A 19,738-nucleotide genomic window follows, 5' to 3' on the forward strand; every position below is an offset into this window, starting at 1 on the left:
CTGCTCCTCTCAGCAGTGTATTTCAGTCAGTCTGCCTGTTCTGCTCCCTACTCTGTATCTGGTGAATCCTCTCACCCCGCCCTCCGCATCTCTGGCCTGTACCCCAGCTCTTATATGCATAAATAAATAAATCTTTAAAAAAAATACAGATAATAAGTAACAGAATCCTTATATATTAAGGATATTAAGTTATATTGACAGGTTAAAATTGATTTCTCTCTTGAAATCTAAAATTATAGATAGCAAGCAATAATTTTTATCATATAATTGGATTAAATGTACATTTAATGCACTCTCCTTCAATATAACTTATCTTTGAGAATCTGCTGAATTTTAGTTGCCATAACAACCTGAGTAAACCCTTTATTGTTGCAGACATCTGTAGCTATTTATAAATGTAACAGCTGTATCTGTCCAGCTAAATTTCTTTTAGAAGACACCAAAGCAGTTATCATTTGCTCTGAATAAACTTGAGAAAAATGTCAGGGACCATTCAAAGTAAAACATTTCTATATTCTATACTTAAATATTAAAGTATATATTAAATAATATGTACTTGCAATGCTTTGGAAGTATGCACAACTTTAAATAATATGTACTTTAATATTTAAGTATATTTCTATACTTTAAGTATATTTCTACACTTATGAATATACTTAAATATTTAAGTAAAAAATATAGAAATGTTTTACCTTGAATGATCCCTGACATTTTTCTCAAGTATTTAATATGTATTTAACATGAATTTTCTCAAGTATTTAATAAGTATTTAATATGAACATACTTAAATATTTAAGTATAGAAATAGAGAAATGTACTATACACCAAGAATAAGTCAGAAAATGAAAAATGACTATTTTCATTGCATTGTTTCTTGAAATATGTCAACACAAAGCTTTCTCAGCTATCAACTTTTTCTGAATTAAAAGGTGCTTAGATATTTTAAATGAATTGCTTCTCCCCATAATTAAAAAATATAAGACAATACACAAATACTCAAACACTGTCATTTACACAAAACATCAGTAGATAAGGTAACCTCATTAAGAAAAATAGAGTATTTTACAACTGAATTCTTTCTCTTTTCACAATGATTATATTAGTTGCATTGAAATGAGTAATAATAATAATTAGACTAGAAAAATGTGTATCTTCACTGACCCACGTTTTTCAGTATGCACAACTTAAAAATAAAAGCATGTAGCAGGTGATTAGCAGCTTCTTAGGATCTATGTCCAAGATGCACAGTCTCAGAAGGTTTTGACTCAACAGATAACTGAGATGAAGACTGCTGTATTTGGGACAACCCAGTTTTTACCCACATGAAAACAAGTTTAAATTATGTATAAATAAGTTTATTGACTGATAATTGTTACACACTTTTTCAACTCTGGATTGAACTTTTTCATCTGTGTCCTCATCTCCTTGCAAACTTCTCTTCTTAACTATAATTCATGTATTTTCAAAGCATATATTTAAAAAATAATTAAAAAGTATATGTAGTATTTTATATATTAGTATATTTGAAGATATTCTACTAATTTGTATGAAAATTAGATTTTACACCTTGTCTGTATTTAATCCATTCTATGCTTAATTTAACAGATATTTATAATAATTAATGTGCAAAAGACAATTTCCTAATTAAAACGGGATACAATAGGGAATCCAAATAATAAAAGCAATGTTAGTTCTGATTTTCGAAGGATAACTACACATATATATAAAAACTGTTCTCATGGGGCCTCCCTGGTGGTGCAAGGGCTTAAGATGCAGCACTAGGGCGGTAACCCACATGGCCCAGCAGACCTCTCCTGACTCTCCTGCTGCTCCCCTTAGCAGTGTATTTCAGTAGATTCGCATGTTCTGTTCCCTACTCTGTCTCTGGTGAACCCTCTCACCCCCACACTTCTGGCCTGTACCCCGGGTCCTGTTTGCATAAATAAATAAATCTTTTTTAAAAACTGTTCTCCTATACTCATCACTGCTGTACTTTGATATGAAACATATATAATTATTAAGTGAGGTATTTTCTCTTTCACTTAAATCTTTCAGAGAAAAGCAAAATCACAATCCAGAAAAACATCACAGTGTATAGAATTTCAAGTAAGTCTGCTTTTCATGGAAGTACTCATATGATTATTTTCTGACTACTTTCATATTCCCTTTCTTGACCATTCCATTCCTTAAGCAATTTAGCAGAAGCGCTTACGTGACAGGAATATACCCATTCTGGTTTTCTTCAACTAGATACAATACTCCTTGTGTGACAGAAATGAGACTAAGACTTTAATTTTATATTTTGCCTTTCTAGTTTAAAAAGTGGGGCCTCCCCTGGTGGTGCAGGCGGTTGAGCGCAGCGCTGTGAAGCTGTCCGCAGCCTCTGCAGCACCAGTTCCATCCCATTTTTAAATCTTTAAAAATAAATAAATAAATAAAAAGTGTTCACGTGTACTATATTATCTGATAAACAAATGATGCTTTGAAATAGGTAAAAGAGTTGTTATTCTCACTTTGAAAATCTGAAACTTAGGTGTATAAGAGTTTGCCCTAGGTCAAATAAGAATAGCGAGAATAATCAGAACTCAGCTCTCTTGACATACTTTTTTTTCCACAACACTCTTCTGTAATGAGGGCAACTTCCTCTGGCAGCCTACAGTTGTTACAGACACTGAATAACAGAATCAATCCATACTCTCCAACAGCATTCCTGGCAGTATGGCAAACTGTCTGATATCATAGCCTTATTAATGAGAGGTTTAAATTTATGCTTCTTATAATTAGAACCTCTATAGAAAAAAAGCACATTGCATTCCAGAAAAGAGACACTTATTAAATCCAAATTTTCATTTTCTAATCATGTTCAATATGTACTTAAAACACAAATTATCTTAATCAAAGAGGAAGTTTATAAATGCCTATGGGTTTACACCTTTAAGAATGTGAACACACTCTATTTTTAGGAAATACTCAATCCCAATGTAAGGCCAGAACAGAAGGGGAATAGAAACTGGCTCCAACTTTGACATTTTCCCACCAGCTAACAACTGAGAAGTTGTTTTAACCATAGTATCAGCTATGTACATAATAAAATCAGAAGGGGCAAACAAGAAAGGAAGGAAGGAAGGAGGGAGGGAAGCAGAGGGGAGAGAGACAGAGAGAGAGAAATAGTTGATTGAATTGGGACTCTCTTTACCAAATAATTAGACTTAGCAGTGATTCATCTAAGTAAACAACCCACATTGCAGCTCATATTTTATAATTTCTGCTTCTATTCACATACTTGTTTATCTCATACAGTGTCATGTTTCATGTTTCAGTGCCTCCTTTCTTTGATTTCTTATTAGTTTTTTGCTGCTGTGTTACTTTCCTACCTCCATTATTACATCCATTCTGGCTCTCATTTGGTAACTCTCATCTCTATCTGGGCAGTCTTTATCTTCTGCCTGCCAGACTCTCCCTGATGTCGGCACCTCAACTCTCAGTTAAAGTCTTGTCTTCATCAACAACTTATACTTAAAATTTATCTTACTTTTCTCTTTCGACTTCATTTAAAAATCTTACTACTTTAATGCATCTCAATTCATTATTAGAAAAATTAGTTGATCAAACTAGATCATACTAAGAGGTGAATAATAATTATCATTTCAGAAGAATGGGTGAGAATTTGGGAAAAGTTCTCACACGGTTCAACTACTCCCATTCTCTCTGGCAAAAAATAATGGAAAACGCTGTCCCCAATTCCTTAGATTCTCAAAGTAAGTTCCCTTGATTGTCGAGAAGGATTTTAGTTACTGCTCTATTTCCATCTTCTGTAAGTTTCCTAGGCCCAAATACTTGCTCTTCAACGAAGGGTGTTCATTTCTATTACATTGGGAAAGTGCTACCTAGTCCTAAGTTAAATCAAAGACCTAAAGCGTATATATCTATACCAAAATATATGTGATTATTCTGGACCCTGAATGGCACCCACTGAATAGGGGGTTCAAATGTAGAATTTTTCACATTAAAATGAAATAGTTTTTGGGCCTCCCTGGTAACGCAAGGTGTTAAGGGCTAAGTCTCAGTACTATGAAGCTATTGGGCACAGCAGCGTGAGTTCAATCCCTGGCCAGGGAGCTAACCAACATGGCATAGCAGACCTCTCCTGTCTTGCCTGCTGCTCCCCTGAGCATTGTATTTCAGTCAATCTGCCTGTTCTGTTCCCCACTCTGTCTCTGGTGAATCCTCTCAACCACACCCCCACCTCTGGCCTATACCCCAGCTCTTGTATGCATAAATAAATAAGTCTTAAAAAAAAAAAAGAAATAGTTATTTTTCTTCCTTCTCCCTGAAGAAATCTAATATTAATGACAAGAATTGATTATCATTTATATTTTATTTATTTATTTATTTATTTATTTATTTATTTATTTATTTATTTTTCTTTCAGGATGTCTCTGCAGTCTCACAAATTATTACGGATCCCATGTATAATTTTTTTTTTTTTTAAGATTCATTCATTTATTTATACAAGCACTGGGTACAGTCAGAAGCACGGGAGGGTGAGAGAATTCACCAGAGCCAGAGCGGGGAGCAGAGCAGGCAGAAGGACTGAAGTACACTGCTGAGGGGAGCAGTGGGCGGCAGGAGAGGTCTGCACGTCATGTGGGACCCTCCTCCGGTGGCCGGGGAGCAGCCGGGGATCGAACCGGTTCTTCAGAGGCTGCGGGCAGCTTCGCAGCCTAGTGCTCAACCTCTGCGCCACCGGGGAGGCCCTATCATTTATACTTTAAATGTCACATGTTACAATTAGAGTTAAGCACATCATTAAAAGTTTCCAGTTGCTTTATTTTAACAAAATTTGGTATCCATTCAGTTTTCAGTCTGCTGTTTATAGCATAATAATCTGTTTATCTAAAATTAGTAGGATTATTACCACTAACCCCTTAATTATGACTCGTTCCCACAAGGAATTTCCTATTCATTATATACTTTAAGTGCATTTATTTTTAAATATTGGTATACTGGATCAGATAACTTAGCATATAGACAATAATTCTATTGAATTTATAACACAATTTTGACATTTCGGTGAAAAAACAGTCACTGATGGGAATTCAAAGTGAATTAAAGACTTATACATAGACATGAAAGCATAAAATTCCTTAAAGAAAACGGGGGGGAAGCTCCTTGACATTGGCCTTGCAATGATTTTTTTGGGTTTCACACCAAAATAACAGGCAACAAAATCAAAAAAGGAGGAGACCACATCAACTAAAAAGCCTCTACATAGCAAAGGAAACAATTGACAAAATGAAAAAGCAACCAATAGATTGGGAGCAAATATTTGCAAGTCATATCTCTGATAAAAGGCCAATATCCAAAACATAATAGGACCTCATATAATTCGATTAAAAACAACCTGATCCAAAAAAAAATTACTGATAACTATTTTTTTTTTTTTACTATTTTTGAGCTCTTCTAATTATAATTTAAGTTCTTTCCAAAACAAGACCCTAGAAAGCCCCAGGCTCACGTATGCTCCTGGGTTTGATCACTGCCTCATTGCACACACACTTAGGTTGCCATTCACCAACACTAACACCAAGACACAAGGCGTGACAACACAGGACTCCCTCCACGGCATGAGCCTTGTGCTCATTCCAGAGGAGGCAGCAGAGGCCAACATGGAAAATACACAGGAACTTTTTCTTGGAACTGGGTTTTGATGAGAAGTGCCTGCGTGAACGTCAGTGCATGTTCCCTGACCACTCTCCTCTAGTTTCGGAAGATTAAGCAGAAAACAATGTGGGTTTAGTTCAGCAGTCAGATGAGCTGATTGATACATTCACCTTGACAGCCAGGTGAGCCCCTCTCCTTGAGGAAGTTCACTCCAGTCTAGGTAGCATGACAGGCCACTGAGAGCTGGAAACGGTGCAGGAACCCTGAGATCATCTGGAAATACTTTCCTGGGAACACAATTTCATGAATGAGGTCTTCTAAGCAAATGACAACAAATTCCCCCAAGTGCTGCTCAATCACTGCATTCTCTGTCAGGGGGACACTCTTATTCTTGACTTGGGCATATTTCAAGATGAGTTCCCAGACAGACTTCAGATTTGGAAATCCCCAAGTCACATAAGGTACCAATGTATGAAGCATTTTAATAGTTTGAGGGGTCACATCACAAAGACACCATCAGTGCCTAATCCTTTGGATGCACACAACAAAGGCCAAGGGACGTTTATCTGGCACTTGGAAGCCATGAGGTTCATATCAAGTCCTCTGTGGTGTACTTGGTCACAGTGTTGCCACCAAGAGTCATGTGGGAACCATTCTAGTAGCCTAAACCTGAATTCTTTTCCTTTATTCTGTTCTTTCTTTTCCAAAAGCGCCTGCTTTGCGGGGTGGTTTTGAGGGCCTAAGTCTTCCTCTATGTCAGGAGATTATTCTGTAACCAAAAGGACTTTTTTCTTTGTTCCGCCATTTTTCTAACTCTATTGCTCTACTGAGCAGTTATTATGTACTAAGCACTGCTCAAAGATTCCTGTCCCTTGTGCTAAGTGAACTAAGCCAGAAGAAGAAAGATAAATACCAGATGGTATCACTTATATGGAACACAGAGAAACCAAACAGAGGTTTAGACAAAAACAAACTTTAAAACCAGCCTCTGAAAGCTGACCATAGAACTAAGGCATGGGGAACAGGGCAAAGAACAGGGTGGGGAAGAGAGCACAATTAGCCTATGGTGGAAGACTATGACTACCTTGGGGGTAGGTATGCTACTGAGACTACACCTGAAAGGGAAGATCTTATATTCTCAAAATTCTAACAAAAATCTAAACAAGTGGCACTAAGTAAAAAATTTATTAGAAAATAAATATTTTAAAAACTCACCAGGGTGGTGGTGGGGGGGGCACTGGAATCTCATTGGTTAACAACAACAACAACAAAAAAACCACAAAGATTCCTGTTCTGTGGACTTACATAAAGGGTCTTTCCTACACTAGAAAATGAGAAAGCACAAATGATAAAGTACAACATAGAGGTGGTTAATGTAAGTAATAATTTTTACCTAGAATCTAGGTGATCTAATCATCTTCTGCTCATATATGGATTGTCAATGCATGAAATACCAAGATGACAGTGAACTGGAGACTATCTTAAAAGCTTACACTGATTAAAGCTACATATGGAAATTAGTGCCACTGTACACTTTGTACACTAAAATTCATAGCAGTATTAGTCACAATAGCCCAAAGGTGGAAACCTATTCATCTTTGAATAGATGAATGGATAAATGAAATGTGGTATATATGTATATAATAGAATATTATTCAATCATTTAAAATGATAAGTCTGACACATGTTAAAACATAGATAACCTTGAAAACATTATGCTAAATGAGATAAAATAGGCAAAAAAAGAAGACATTACATGATTTTTCTTATGTGAATGAGATACCCTGAACAGACAAATTCACAGAATGGAAATTCACGACAAATTCACAGAGATGGAAAGAAGAATAAAGGTTACGAGGGAAGTAGGGGGCAGGGGAAAAGGAGAATGGATAAATATTGTTTAGTGCGTACAGGGTTTCTGTTTGGAATAATGCAACAGTTCTGGATATAGTGGTGAAAGGTGTGCAGCATTATGAATGCACTTAATGACAATGAATTAAACAGTTCAAATGGTAAATTTTATTACATATATTTTACCACAATAAAAAGTTTTTTAGGGCCTCCCCGGTGGTGCAGCAGGTTGAGCGCTGCGCTGTGAAGCTGTCCGCAGCCTCCGCAGTGCCAGTTCGATTCCCGCCCGGCTAGAGATATTCCCACATGGCGCAGCGGACCTCTCCTGTCCCACCTGCTGCTCCCCTCAGCAGTGTATTTCAGTCCTTCTGCCTGTTCTGCTCCCCGCTCTGTCTCTGGTGGATTCTGTCACCCTCCCACACCTCTGGCCTGTACCCCAGTGCTTGTACTAATAAATGAATCTTTTTTTAAAAAAAAAGTTTTTTACAAACACAATGCAGGTAGAATTCTACATTATAAACAGTAAAGAGAGGAAAATATTTTCAAACGTAAAAACAGGAAATCCTTCATTCTACATTTCAAAATGGCAATTATAACACATTTCTTTTACTTTGAGAGTGGGAAAACAGAATTATGTATAGCAGCTCAATATCATAATCACCTAACAATAATGATTAGCATTTAATGTCCTACAAAGAGTAGCTTACTTGTAATACCTAAAGCAAGACTCAAAAGCAATGTCAAAATCAGCCCTACTAGATAATCAACATTTGATTTACATAGTCTGATATGAAAATTCTTCAAAGCAGTGAGAAAAAAAGGGAAAAACTCAAAAACTGTTCCTTGAAAGGAAGAGCATTAACAAATTCATAACTAAGTAAGGCAAGAAAAAGCCCTTAGTCTTCCTGTTCCTGCTAGTTATCTCTAGTGGAATATATGCTTTTTTTCCCGCAATTATTAACTATTTTAAGACTGATACAGTGGCAATCTGGCAAAAACTATATGGTGGGGTTCAAACTCTGGACAATACTACTACCATATGTTAATTCTGCAGCAATCCAAAGCAGCATATGTTCTCCAGGTAAAAAATCCTAGTTTACACAAAGAAACACAAATCACATGGGATGTTGAAAACTGCCATCAAGTTAGGCTTTTGGCTACCTATCATGTTGTACTGAAGACTTCTGAATACAGTGGCACATCAGTCAGTTACACAATATCCTAACAAAACTTCTAACCACATGGCGTAGCAGACCTCTCCTGTTTCGCTCACTGCTCCCCTCAGCAGTGTATTTCAGTAGATATGCCTGTTCTGCTCCCCCCTCTGTCTTTGGTGAATCTTCTCACACATACACACACCCCCACCTCTGGCCTACACCCCAGTTCCTGTCATGTGGGCATGCTGCAGTGGCTGGTGACAGCTTGATAGCGCTGTTTTTAACCCCCGTGCCACCAGGAAGGCCCCTATCAATTTTCATCACTCTTTTCTAAGTTCCCCTACAGCATGTTGATGCAAATTCTGTTTAACTTTGTTTTATCTTATTTTCTATTATTCCTTCATCAATTTTTCCACTAAGATTAACACATTAAATGCAAACTCCTCTCTATAACAGTAATTTTTTTCTTATTAATGCAATATTTATTTGTGTTCCTAGTTACACCCTTGAGCCAACCACTTTCCTCGGGATTACTGGGGCAGTACAGGAGAAAGCTCAGGGTAGAGAAGACATGGGAGAAAACTATGGGAGGTAGTATGACAACTCCTTCACACGGCAAAGAGGATGAGAAAGGCCACCAACAGGCAAAAGAGCCCCATATCCTCTAAGATGGCAAAGCCTGGAATGGCCTAGGAGAGGAGCTGTTGCTTCAGAGAAGGGTTCTTGACATAACCAATGATGAGGCTCCCCCAAACAGTCTCAGACCCCAGAATCAGTCACCAGTTCTATGGAAGCCTTAGCCCCATTGTGTTGATGTCCTTTGGAATGGTGCTGGTTTGGAAGCTGCAGCTAGGAATAAGTGAGTTCAGAGGACGCAGGCTGCCAAGTTTCCGAGTCTCTCATCTGTCAGTGTCTCTTGTTTGAGCACCAGAGTAGATAGTGATCTACTCAGCAGCTGAGAGGTGCTCCTGACAAAGGAGGGGGTGGAGATGAACTTGGCACAGGCATACATTTTCAGGGGATGAGGGGATATAATAGGAGAGCTGCTCCCAGTGCAGAGAAGACAGAGAGGAGCAATTTTTTCTTTTAACGATTAACTATTTCATCAGGTTTATCAATAGACTTTATTCTCTCATTTAATCTTTAAAACAAATTTTCATACTCAAATTTGTCTCACAAATAAACACAATGTTCCAACTCAGCTGTTCATAATGAACAATCCTTATTATCCTGGCAAGAATTATAGGATTAGTTAATTAGGGTACAGTCTCCTATATCTGTTTTCATTGGGATAAGGATCACTCTGAATATACCAAAAAGCAAATGGTCCAGAAAGACATCTTAGTTTTTTTTCCACAAATATGGTAATCCCTCTAAGCCAAGGTGGATCGATCTTTTCTCCAACATGTACACAATGTTTTGTGACAATAAGAGAAATTCCAAGGTATGAAGTTTTCATGAGTAGGCTAAAAAGATGCCATTGTGCAAATATTTTGAAAAAGTTGGAGATTTATATAAGGTGAAACTGGACAAGAAGAGGATGAGATATATAAACAAAAGGGCTTCATCGCAGGCCCAAGAGCAGAGAGGACTGGTGAGAAAGAACACACCAATTCCTCATGAATAAGCAAGTATACAGAGTTTGCAGCCCTCCTGCATCACTCCCAGAGCTGTCAACTATTGCTCTTGTCTCTGACATTTCCCTGCCTGACCTGCGGATCACTGAGGCTGGCTGCTGTGGTGCTGCCTCGAGCAGCGCCACCTGTCATTACCTCCAGCTACTACCGTGAATTGGGTCCTGGTGCTCCACTTATTGGTGCTACCAGCTCTAGGCTCCCATCTTTCATGAGCAACTTTGGTTTGGACTACTGGACACTGCAGACATCATGTGGTGTAGAAATGGAAAGGCATTTGTGGCCTTAGAAAATCTTTCCTTTTTTAAAAACTCTCCCATTGTTGTTTGAGTCCTGTATTGCAATTATAAGTGCACATATGAGGACCCACGAACCATGACATTCCCCAGGTTTGCACAGTTTCAGTCTATCTACATTTCCACAGTTGCTTCCATGGAAAAATCAGTTTTCATTGAAACATATTTCATTGAAACATATTCTCATTACATAATCTTCTAAAGGCACTCCCTTAGCCTCAAGTCTACAGTGTAATAGGAAGGAGGAAATGACAGATTCTACAGTTATCATGTTCTGGACCCTCCCAAAGGGTAAAAGGGCTGTGAGGCCCCAGGAAACACTGCTATGCCATCTGTGCCAAAAATATCATGTAATGCTTGCTTTTTAAAAAAAAAAGATTTATTTATTTATTTATACAAGCACTGGGTACATTCAGAAGCCCAGGAGGGTGAGAGAATTCACCAGAGCCAGAGCAGGGAACAGAACAGGCAGACTGACGAAATACACTGCTGAGGGGAGCAGTGGGCTCGCCTCAGACAGACAGGAGAGGTCTGTCGTGCTATGTGGGACTCTTACTGGCGGCTGGGGATTGAACCGGCGCTGCAGAGGCTGTGGGCAGCTTCGCAGCCCAGCGCTCAACTGCTGTGCCACCAGGTGAGGCCAAAAAATATCATGTAATGTTTTAGAGCCTCAAAGTGGTCAGCTGACGGATTATCCCACAAATAGTTACATGCCCTTCATGTAGTTCTTTTCACCCAGAGAGAAGCAGAGATAAATCCTGGTAGGAATAGTTTTGTTATGAAAATTTTAATCCACTTCTTCTCTTTATCTCGTACATCAAAGTATCTATAGCTATCCACGATATAGTGGATCTCTTCATCCATATGTAGGTGCTCCTCACAAAGCACCTAAATCTTCTTAATTTGGTACTTTATCTTTGCTTATGTCCATCCAAGAATAGCTTTTCTTTTTTATATCTTTCCTAATTCTGGATCACTTTCATATTTGTAGGCATCCAAGCTCAGTCATGAGGGGAAGGGGCTCTTTGTGGGAGCCCTTCCCAACACAGGGTAGAGGATATTTGACTGGTACTTTCCCAGAGAGACTTGGGTAAATGCAAGATCCTCATGCACCACAGAAATGCCTCCTTGGTGGTTAGTGCCACAATCTCCTTGGACATCCAGTGTAGTTTTGTTTTAAGGAGTGCACCTGAGGCAACACTATTTTTCTGCTGCACTTGCTAACAAAGCTTCATGACAGAGTTGTCTCTCATGATGACCTCTAGTTTCCACTCTCTCCTCACCCCACCTGAGAAAAGCTTCTTAATGCTTAATTCCACACATCTATGACACCAAAATCTATGTCATACTTTTTTGTGAATGGGTTACTCAGACAAGTCATACTTCCCCTTTGACAAGTAGAACTTGTTTTTACAAAAAGACTACATCAAAATCAATATATTAATTTGAACAGAACAGTCTGAGCCTCATTCTAAAAATTTACATAAATTGGTCTGGATCCATATTTAAGTAGGTCATATATCCTTACGTTACCTATCCTTAAATATAAGTGAGACGATTTCATATAGACACAAAGATAATAATATAAAGAAACAACGAAAAAGACCAAACAAAACAAATCCTTGGATTCTGACTGTAGAACTGAGGTGACCAGAAGAGGAAGGGGGTATGAGCAAAGGATAGAGGGGATCCTATGGACGGTGATGGAGGGTTATTGGGACTGTGGTGTTGGGTACAGTGTGGTAACGTATGTTTGAAGAGTTATGAATTTCTACTACTAAAACAGTGTTGTAAACCAATGTTACCTCAATAAAAAATAGTTTAAGATGTTAGTGTGCTACATGCAATACTGTATATGTATATATAACACTATATTGATATCTACAGAGAGATTTATCATAGGAATAAGCAAAGAGGAAGAGAGTAAGTACTTCAGGTTAAAAAAATGAAGGGTGTTAAGAAATTAGGAAAGTTTAACAGGAATAAATTAAATTCAATGGAATAAAAACTGGTAGGACAATGAGTATCTGCCAAGTCAACACAATTATTAGACACCCACCCAAAAGGTAGCAAAATTCATGTAAAGCAAAATTATCACTGCTTGAGGTATTTATAACCTATTCCATAGGGAAGACTTGAAAAATTAAAAGCAATTTTTGTGGTATAAAATAAAATATAATGAGAGTCATGTCTCGGGCAGGGGAGAAAAATAAAAGCTCAGGGAAGAGCAATATACTTATAAATTGTAATTTTCCAGAGAGGAAGTAGACTTAAAATGGCTCTCAAAAAATACAGAAGCAGAAAGGAAAAGCAAAGAGGAAACTTTAGCAAAGAGGAAAGTACATACAAAGAAAGATACAAACTTGGGAATAAGGATGCTGTATGGGGAAGAAGCGGACAGAAAGGAAAGTGTTAGCTATAATAACTTGAATGGAGAATTACTGTATGGACCGTGAGGAAATGAAATTAGGCAGAAAGTTAATGTGGGGGAAAAAAGGAAAATAAAATGCATAAAAATTATAGAAGAATTTGACAGAAAAATAGATTTCATCAGAATCATAGTTCTTTCAGCAAGTAGGCTGGCTCCTTAACATCATTCCCTCTCATCACTGGCCTAAACATTATGTATGTGTTGTGGTCCATTACGATTAACCTCCCAAAGCTTCCCAGTGCTCACCCATAACCTCTAGAAGCAAAATACTGTCCATTCACATGGGTCTCCTGGGTATAAGTATTAATTCAGCCCATCCCAGCAAATGTTCTGTGCTTGAACAGAATGCAGCATTCCTGCACAAGGTGGACAAGAAGGAATGTTGTTTTGTTAATGAAGTAACTAAACTTCCTTGAAAATCTAGTAAAATTTCTTCATTACTTCAGCAGATATTAAGCATATATATATGTAATGGGGACAGTTAAGAAGAGGACAGGGGCCTCCGTGGTGGCTCAGGCAGTTAAGCGCAGCGTTGTGAAGCTGTCTGCAGCCTCTGCAGTGCCTGTTCGATCCCTGCCGGCCCCAGAGCAACCCACATGGCACGGCAGACCTTTGCTGTCTCGCCCGTGGCTCCCCTCAGCAGTGTATTTCAGTCAGTCTGCCTGTTCTGTTCCCCACTCTGTCTCTGGTGAATCCTCCCACCTCCCGCATCTCTGGCCTGTACCCCAGTTCTTGTATGCATAAATAAATCTTTTTTTAAAAATGTGTGTAGATATTTTGTTTATAGATGGCATGTGTGTGTGTGTATCCCAAAGAACTGGCCTGTACTCCAGTTCTTGTATGCATAAATAAATAAATCTTTAAAAAAAAAAAAGACCAGGACAGACACAGTCTCTGCCCTTATGAAATATATGGTTGAATTGAAAGGCAAAATATTAGAGACTGACTTCTCTGATCATCTAAATTAGATTTTGCCTTTGTTCTGCTCATGTCCTTCATATGTGAGGAATAATTCAGTAGGAATGGGGATACAAAATAATGAGATGATTATGAGACATTAGAAATTCTAAGTGCTTGTTTGATGAGGGAAAAGGCAGAATCTTACTTTGGATATATTGAAGAGTGACCATATTTCCTATGTTCTTTTGGAAATATGGCTTGAGCTCCAATGAGAGTGTGAGGCTAGAGGTGTAGAAGTCTATCATCATAAAAGAGAAAAAAGGTCATTTAATTGCTTTTATTGGACAATCATTAGTTTAAAACATGTGCATTTTATGTATTAGGTTTGACAGCCCAATTTGTGGTCAGTCATTATGAAAATTGTCAATTTAGAGGATATGCAGGCAAAATAGCTGAAGCATCTGCCACCTCATTTTTAGGATTAATTCCACTGATCTGGCTGGTTAGGTGAACTCTGCATCACTGGCCAAAAGCAAATTTACCAAAAAATCATTTTATCTAAAGGCCAATTCACTGAGCTCACTTAACTCTTTAGCTGACAGAATTTATCTTTGTAATAACATTGCAAAGAATGTTTGCTTTGTCTTAACTTCCTGTAACCCTCATATGCTGAAAGGCAGAGAAAGGAAGAAGACTGGGTCTGAAGTCTTCAGATTCTCCATTGATAAAAAATACATTCACTGCAATTACATTTTCGAATATTAAAAAGTCTTCTCTGACCACCTCCTCAACAACAGCAAGGAATTGGAGCAGAAACAAATTGAACATTCTTTGTTATTGAGATGAAAAACCGGGCTCCCTTAACCAGCACAGGTGGTTAAGTCGCAGCACTATGAAGCTATCCGCAGCCACTGCAGCACGAGTTCAATCCCTGGCCAGAGAGCTAACCCACATGGCACAGCAGCCCGCTTCTGTCTTACCCCCTGCTCCCCTCAGCAGTGTATTTCATTCAGTCCTCCTGTTCTGCTCCTCACTATCTCTGGTGAATCCTCTCATCAACCCCCACATCTCTGGCCTACACCCCAGCTCTTGTATGCATAAAAAAATATTTTTAAAAAACAAATGAAAAATGATCAACTAAAACTAAGTAAATTCAGGGAAATGATGAAACGGATTATTTCTGACCAGTACATGTACGCTTCTTCCCTAACATTATTTGCAAATCCCTTTTGAAGCTATACCTTGCTCTTTCATCCTACAAAGCAGAAAAAGCTCATTTTTTCTGTTTAGTGCTCACAAATAACTTGTCACCTTGTCAAACCTGAGGAAATGGTTTCTTTGGGTGAAATCAAGGAAAGACTTTAATGCAGTCTGATGTGCCAAAAGACTAAAAATACTGGGAGGTCTTGCAAGGACTTATAAAGACACTCCACAAAATTGTTGTCTTTGTGAAAAGGTAAATATTAAACAAATAGGGCCAATTTAGGCATACTGAAATTTTATGATGAGCATTATCATTGGAAAATGTTAAACTTTTTAGCATGTATTGTACACATTAAAATTGTGTTCTAAAAAACTGTGTGAAACTTAAGTTCTGATATAAAAAAAAAAGGACTGAAAATAGAGACCTGAACCAAGTGTTTATATAGAGAACTGGCATTTTAATGTTTTAAAACTTTTTCTGAACATGTCAGCCATTTTTTTTTGTACTATAAGCACCATTTTATTTTTATAATTGCGATTTTCCTCTTCATATTTCAGGTTGAGCAATAATTACGAGTTGTAGATAATGACTTCAAATAGTAAACACATTTAATAATTCTACAGTTGAAATAACTACTAACAGTTGAACAGACATTTGATATCTTGATCAGAAATGCTACTGCATATATTATACCCAAAATACTAAAACCAGTATCTTTAAAATATCAGGAAATTAAAATACCCATTTCCACAAAATGTAAATAACACAAAATACACTATATTAATATAGCATATTAAAATATAAATGTAGATACATATTTAAGTATTAAAGATTTCTAATTCATATTCCATGTCATTTTTTGTTGCAGCATTTATTCATTAAATGAAACAATTTCTGTATTGATGATGCATGCTCTCTAGACACTTTGGAATGGCAAACACTACACAAATGGAAATGACATAAAATGATTAATTAGCTCATGGAATCCAAGAATAATTATTAAGTCTACATAGAAAAGTCAATCTTTAGATTCCCATTAAAAATTTCTTTGGGGTCAATAATACATTGTACTTAGGCACATCTATTCAGAGAACTTCTGCACAAAACACCTAATCTAGAGCCTCCCTAGTGGCACAGGCAGTTGAGCACAGCTTTGTGAAGCTGTCCGCAGCCTCTGCAGTGCCGGCTCAATGCCCACTGGCTGTGGAGATACCCACATGGCACGGCAGACCGCTCCTGTCTCACCCGCTGCTCCCCTCAGCAGTGTACTTTGGGCAGTCTGCCTGTTCTGTTCCCCGTTTCTGATGAATCCTCTTACCCTCCTGCATGTCTAGCCTGTACCCCAGTTCTTAGATAAATAAATAAATCTTAAAAAAAAAAACCCACCTAATCTAATCTACTATAGTCTACTACTGTAGGAATCTTGCCATTATACCTGTCTATATGAAATCTAAGAGCCAGTGGGGTTTTGGAGTCACACAGTTTTGAATGCCAACTTTGCCATTTATTAGTTATACAACTTTGGGCAAATTAAAAACTTGTCTGAGTCTTTAAACACTTATCTGATAGAGTTTGTAGGACCATGCATACAAACTATTTGATACATTACCTAATCCACAGTCAGGTACAAGTACTATTGTTATATTAAATGAACCACAACAACAATACAACACACTCCAAAAAACCCCCAAATCAAAATTATGTAAGTAGTCGATAGTTGGTTTTCAATTTATATGTGTGCAAGCAATCTTTCCTGAAATTTACGTAAGGAAATTATTCAGTAGAAGACTAACAGCTTATGCATAAAGGTTATAATTGCAATGTCATTTAACCATTAACAATTAGAGTAAACCCAAATATTCACAATAAGGGACTGATTTAATAAATTATGTATCACCTGCAGATGTAATATTAAACAATATGGAAAATGTGTATCACATATTCATTTATTAATTATATTGAGTAAAAAAGCAAAGTACGTAATCAGTACATTATCATTGCAAATCTATAAAATGTATATGTTTATAGTGGGGGAACTAGGTGGGAATATACAAAATAATGAAATTATGTAAGGGTGGTATATTTATGTATTCCTTCATCTTCTCTCTTCCAGTTTTGATTAAAAACTAAACTTTAAAAATGCAAATGCTAAGACAATTCAATGGAAGAAAGAAAAATCTTTTTCAACAAATGATGCTAGGATAACTCAATATCTACACACAAAAAATTGAAGTTGGAACCTTACCCCTACCATACACACAAATTTCCTCAAAATGGATAGTAGAACTCAAATGCAAGGGCTAAAACTGTAAAATTCTTAGGAGAAAACAGGAGTAAATCCTTGCTACTTTGAGTAAGGATATCAAAACTACAAATGAAAAGAGAGGGGCCTGCTTGGTGGTGCAAGGGGTTAAGACGCAGTCTATGAATCTATCTGCAGCCACTGCAGTGTGAGTTTGAGCCCCGGCCAGGGAGCTACCCACATAGCCCAGCAGACCTCTCCTGACTCGGCACTGCTCCCCTCAGCAGTGTATTTCAGTCATTCTGCCTTTTCTGCTCTCCACTGGGGAGAGGGTCTCTGGTGAACCCTCCTTTCCCCACACCTCTGACCTATACCCCAGTTGTTGTATGCATAAATAAATAAATCTTAAAAAAAAAACTTCAATTTACATTTTTTAAAACCTTAAAATTACAGTGACCCTTCCACAGATAATTTAATGTTCCTGCTGCTTTTCAATTTACTAGATTACAAATTTGCATTGAAAAAATTTAAATATCTTAGTTATGTTATTAATAAGAGTGACATACTTGAGAATACACATGATCTTCTTACTCAAGAGTCTCAAGACCCACCTCCTCTCTTTGGTAAACATCTCCCCTCTTTATTTTCCATTCTGGGTTTCTCTCTGATTTAGGTGTCCTCTTCTGAGCTGTCCTAATTATAACAGAAATTCATGGTATTCACATAAACCTTTAAAACAAGCTGGTGTTTTGAAGGGAAAGATTTTTAAACACAATTAACATATTAAGATACAGCATTCAAACATTAGATATTTTTACAAGGTGGTTAAATCATCTTCAGTAGTTAATGAAACAAGGCAATAAATGACACCTAAAATGACCATTTTGTAAAATTAAAAATAAGCACTTGACACAGATCAAGGACAATGTTTCATTCATGTGTACCACAGAGATATCAATAAAAAATGCACTGTTTAGGGCCTCCCCAGTGGCGCAGCGGTTGAGCGCTGGGTTGCGAAGCTGCCCGCTGCCTCTGCAGGGCCGGTTCGATCCCCGGCTGCTCCCCGGCCACCGGAGGAGGGTCCCACATGGCGCGCAGACCTCTCCTGCCGCCCGCTGCTCCCCTCAGCAGTGTACTTCGGTCCTTCTGCCTGCTCTGCTCCCCGCTCTGGCTCTGGTGAATTCTCTCACCCTCCCGCGCTTCTGACTGTACCCAGTGCTTGTATAAATAAATAAAATAAATCTTTAAAAAAAAAAAATGCACTGTTTAGAGAAAAACTAGTAACCTTTATCAGAAAGAACATATATTACTAAAGTTTTTATATATGATTTTAAAAAATCATCAGTATGCAAATTTATCTAGTTTTTTTTTACTTCGTAAAAACCTGTTAAGGGCCTCCCTGGTGGCATAAGGAGAGGTTATGCACCGCACTATGAAGCAATCCGCAGCCTCGGAAGAACAAGTTCAATACCCCTGCCGGCCAGGGAGCAACCCACATGGTGCTGCAGACCTCTCCTGTCTCGCCCTCTGCTCCCCTCAGCAGTGTATTTCAGTACATCTGCCTGTTCTGCTCCCCACTCTGTCTCTGGTGAATCCTCTCACTCCCCGCACCTCTGGCCTGTGTCCCAGATCTTGTATGCATAAATAAATAAATCTTAAAAAAAACCTGTTAAGTGTTCCAACAGCTTTTGAAAATTAAAATTACTGGAATTTAGCTTGGATCAATCAGAGTTGAAGATAGGAAAGCTCTCCCACACACAGTTTTACTTTACTACAAATGACCATCTACTCTAATCCCAAACACCAAAAATGGCAACTTAAAAACAACTCTTTGACAGGCAAGTAATTTTAAGTAAAGAAACCTTAACATTACTACATATAATTAGTAAAAGCAGTAGCAGCATTAATACAATTCAAAATAGATACAGAGTGATACAGGGTGAATTTGTTTAAAATTTTTTACTTGGAGATATTTGCCATCTACTTGTTGGAAAATACTCCTGATAACGATTAAGACAAAGTAATATTAATTGCTAGTTTTTTTACATTTTTAACATTACTGTAGAGTATTCAAGAATGCCAACTTTGAAGCATTCATAGTCTAATCATTAACCAGCTGTGTGAACTTGGACAAATTTCTTACTCAGTCCCTCATTTTCCTTATATGTGCTTCCTATAATACGTGCTTAACAACAGTGCCTACTTAACAATCATTTGGTGATTGTGAAAATTAAGTGAATTCATACATGTAAAAGACCTGGCCTAGTATTCTATATTACATTATCTTTATTGCTATTATAAAAAGAGCTTACATTTTTAAAACTATTGTATATCACATTAGAAATAAAAAGACTACATG

The 19,738-nt window shown here is 37.6% G+C and overlaps 1 protein-coding gene and 2 pseudogenes across 3 annotated transcripts in view; all 3 read right to left on the reverse strand.

Annotated features, from left to right (window-relative positions):
- Positions 1 to 19,738, reverse strand: part of PPM1E (protein phosphatase, Mg2+/Mn2+ dependent 1E) — a 106,537-nt gene that overhangs the window by 66,609 nt on the left and 20,190 nt on the right. The window contains exon 1 of one of the 3 annotated variants that reach the window (XM_054689169.1): positions 17,991 to 18,114. The exons of the other annotated variants lie outside the window; for them this stretch is intronic. Coding sequence (XP_054545144.1) covers positions 17,991 to 18,010 — 20 coding nt within the window. The 5' untranslated portion in view covers positions 18,011 to 18,114. Of the gene's footprint in view, positions 1 to 17,990; positions 18,115 to 19,738 lie in introns of those variants that run through there. 3 annotated transcript variants of the gene reach the window in all.
- LOC119231688 (60S ribosomal protein L7-like 1) lies at positions 5,651 to 6,783 on the reverse strand (annotated as a pseudogene).
- Positions 9,017 to 9,755, reverse strand: LOC119231689 (ATP synthase F(0) complex subunit C2, mitochondrial-like; annotated as a pseudogene).

This window comes from Talpa occidentalis, unplaced genomic scaffold (assembly GCF_014898055.3).
Source record: "Talpa occidentalis isolate TD23 unplaced genomic scaffold, MPIMG_talOcc4v2.1 talOcc4.7, whole genome shotgun sequence".
Taxonomy (NCBI): Eukaryota; Metazoa; Chordata; class Mammalia; order Eulipotyphla; family Talpidae; genus Talpa; species Talpa occidentalis.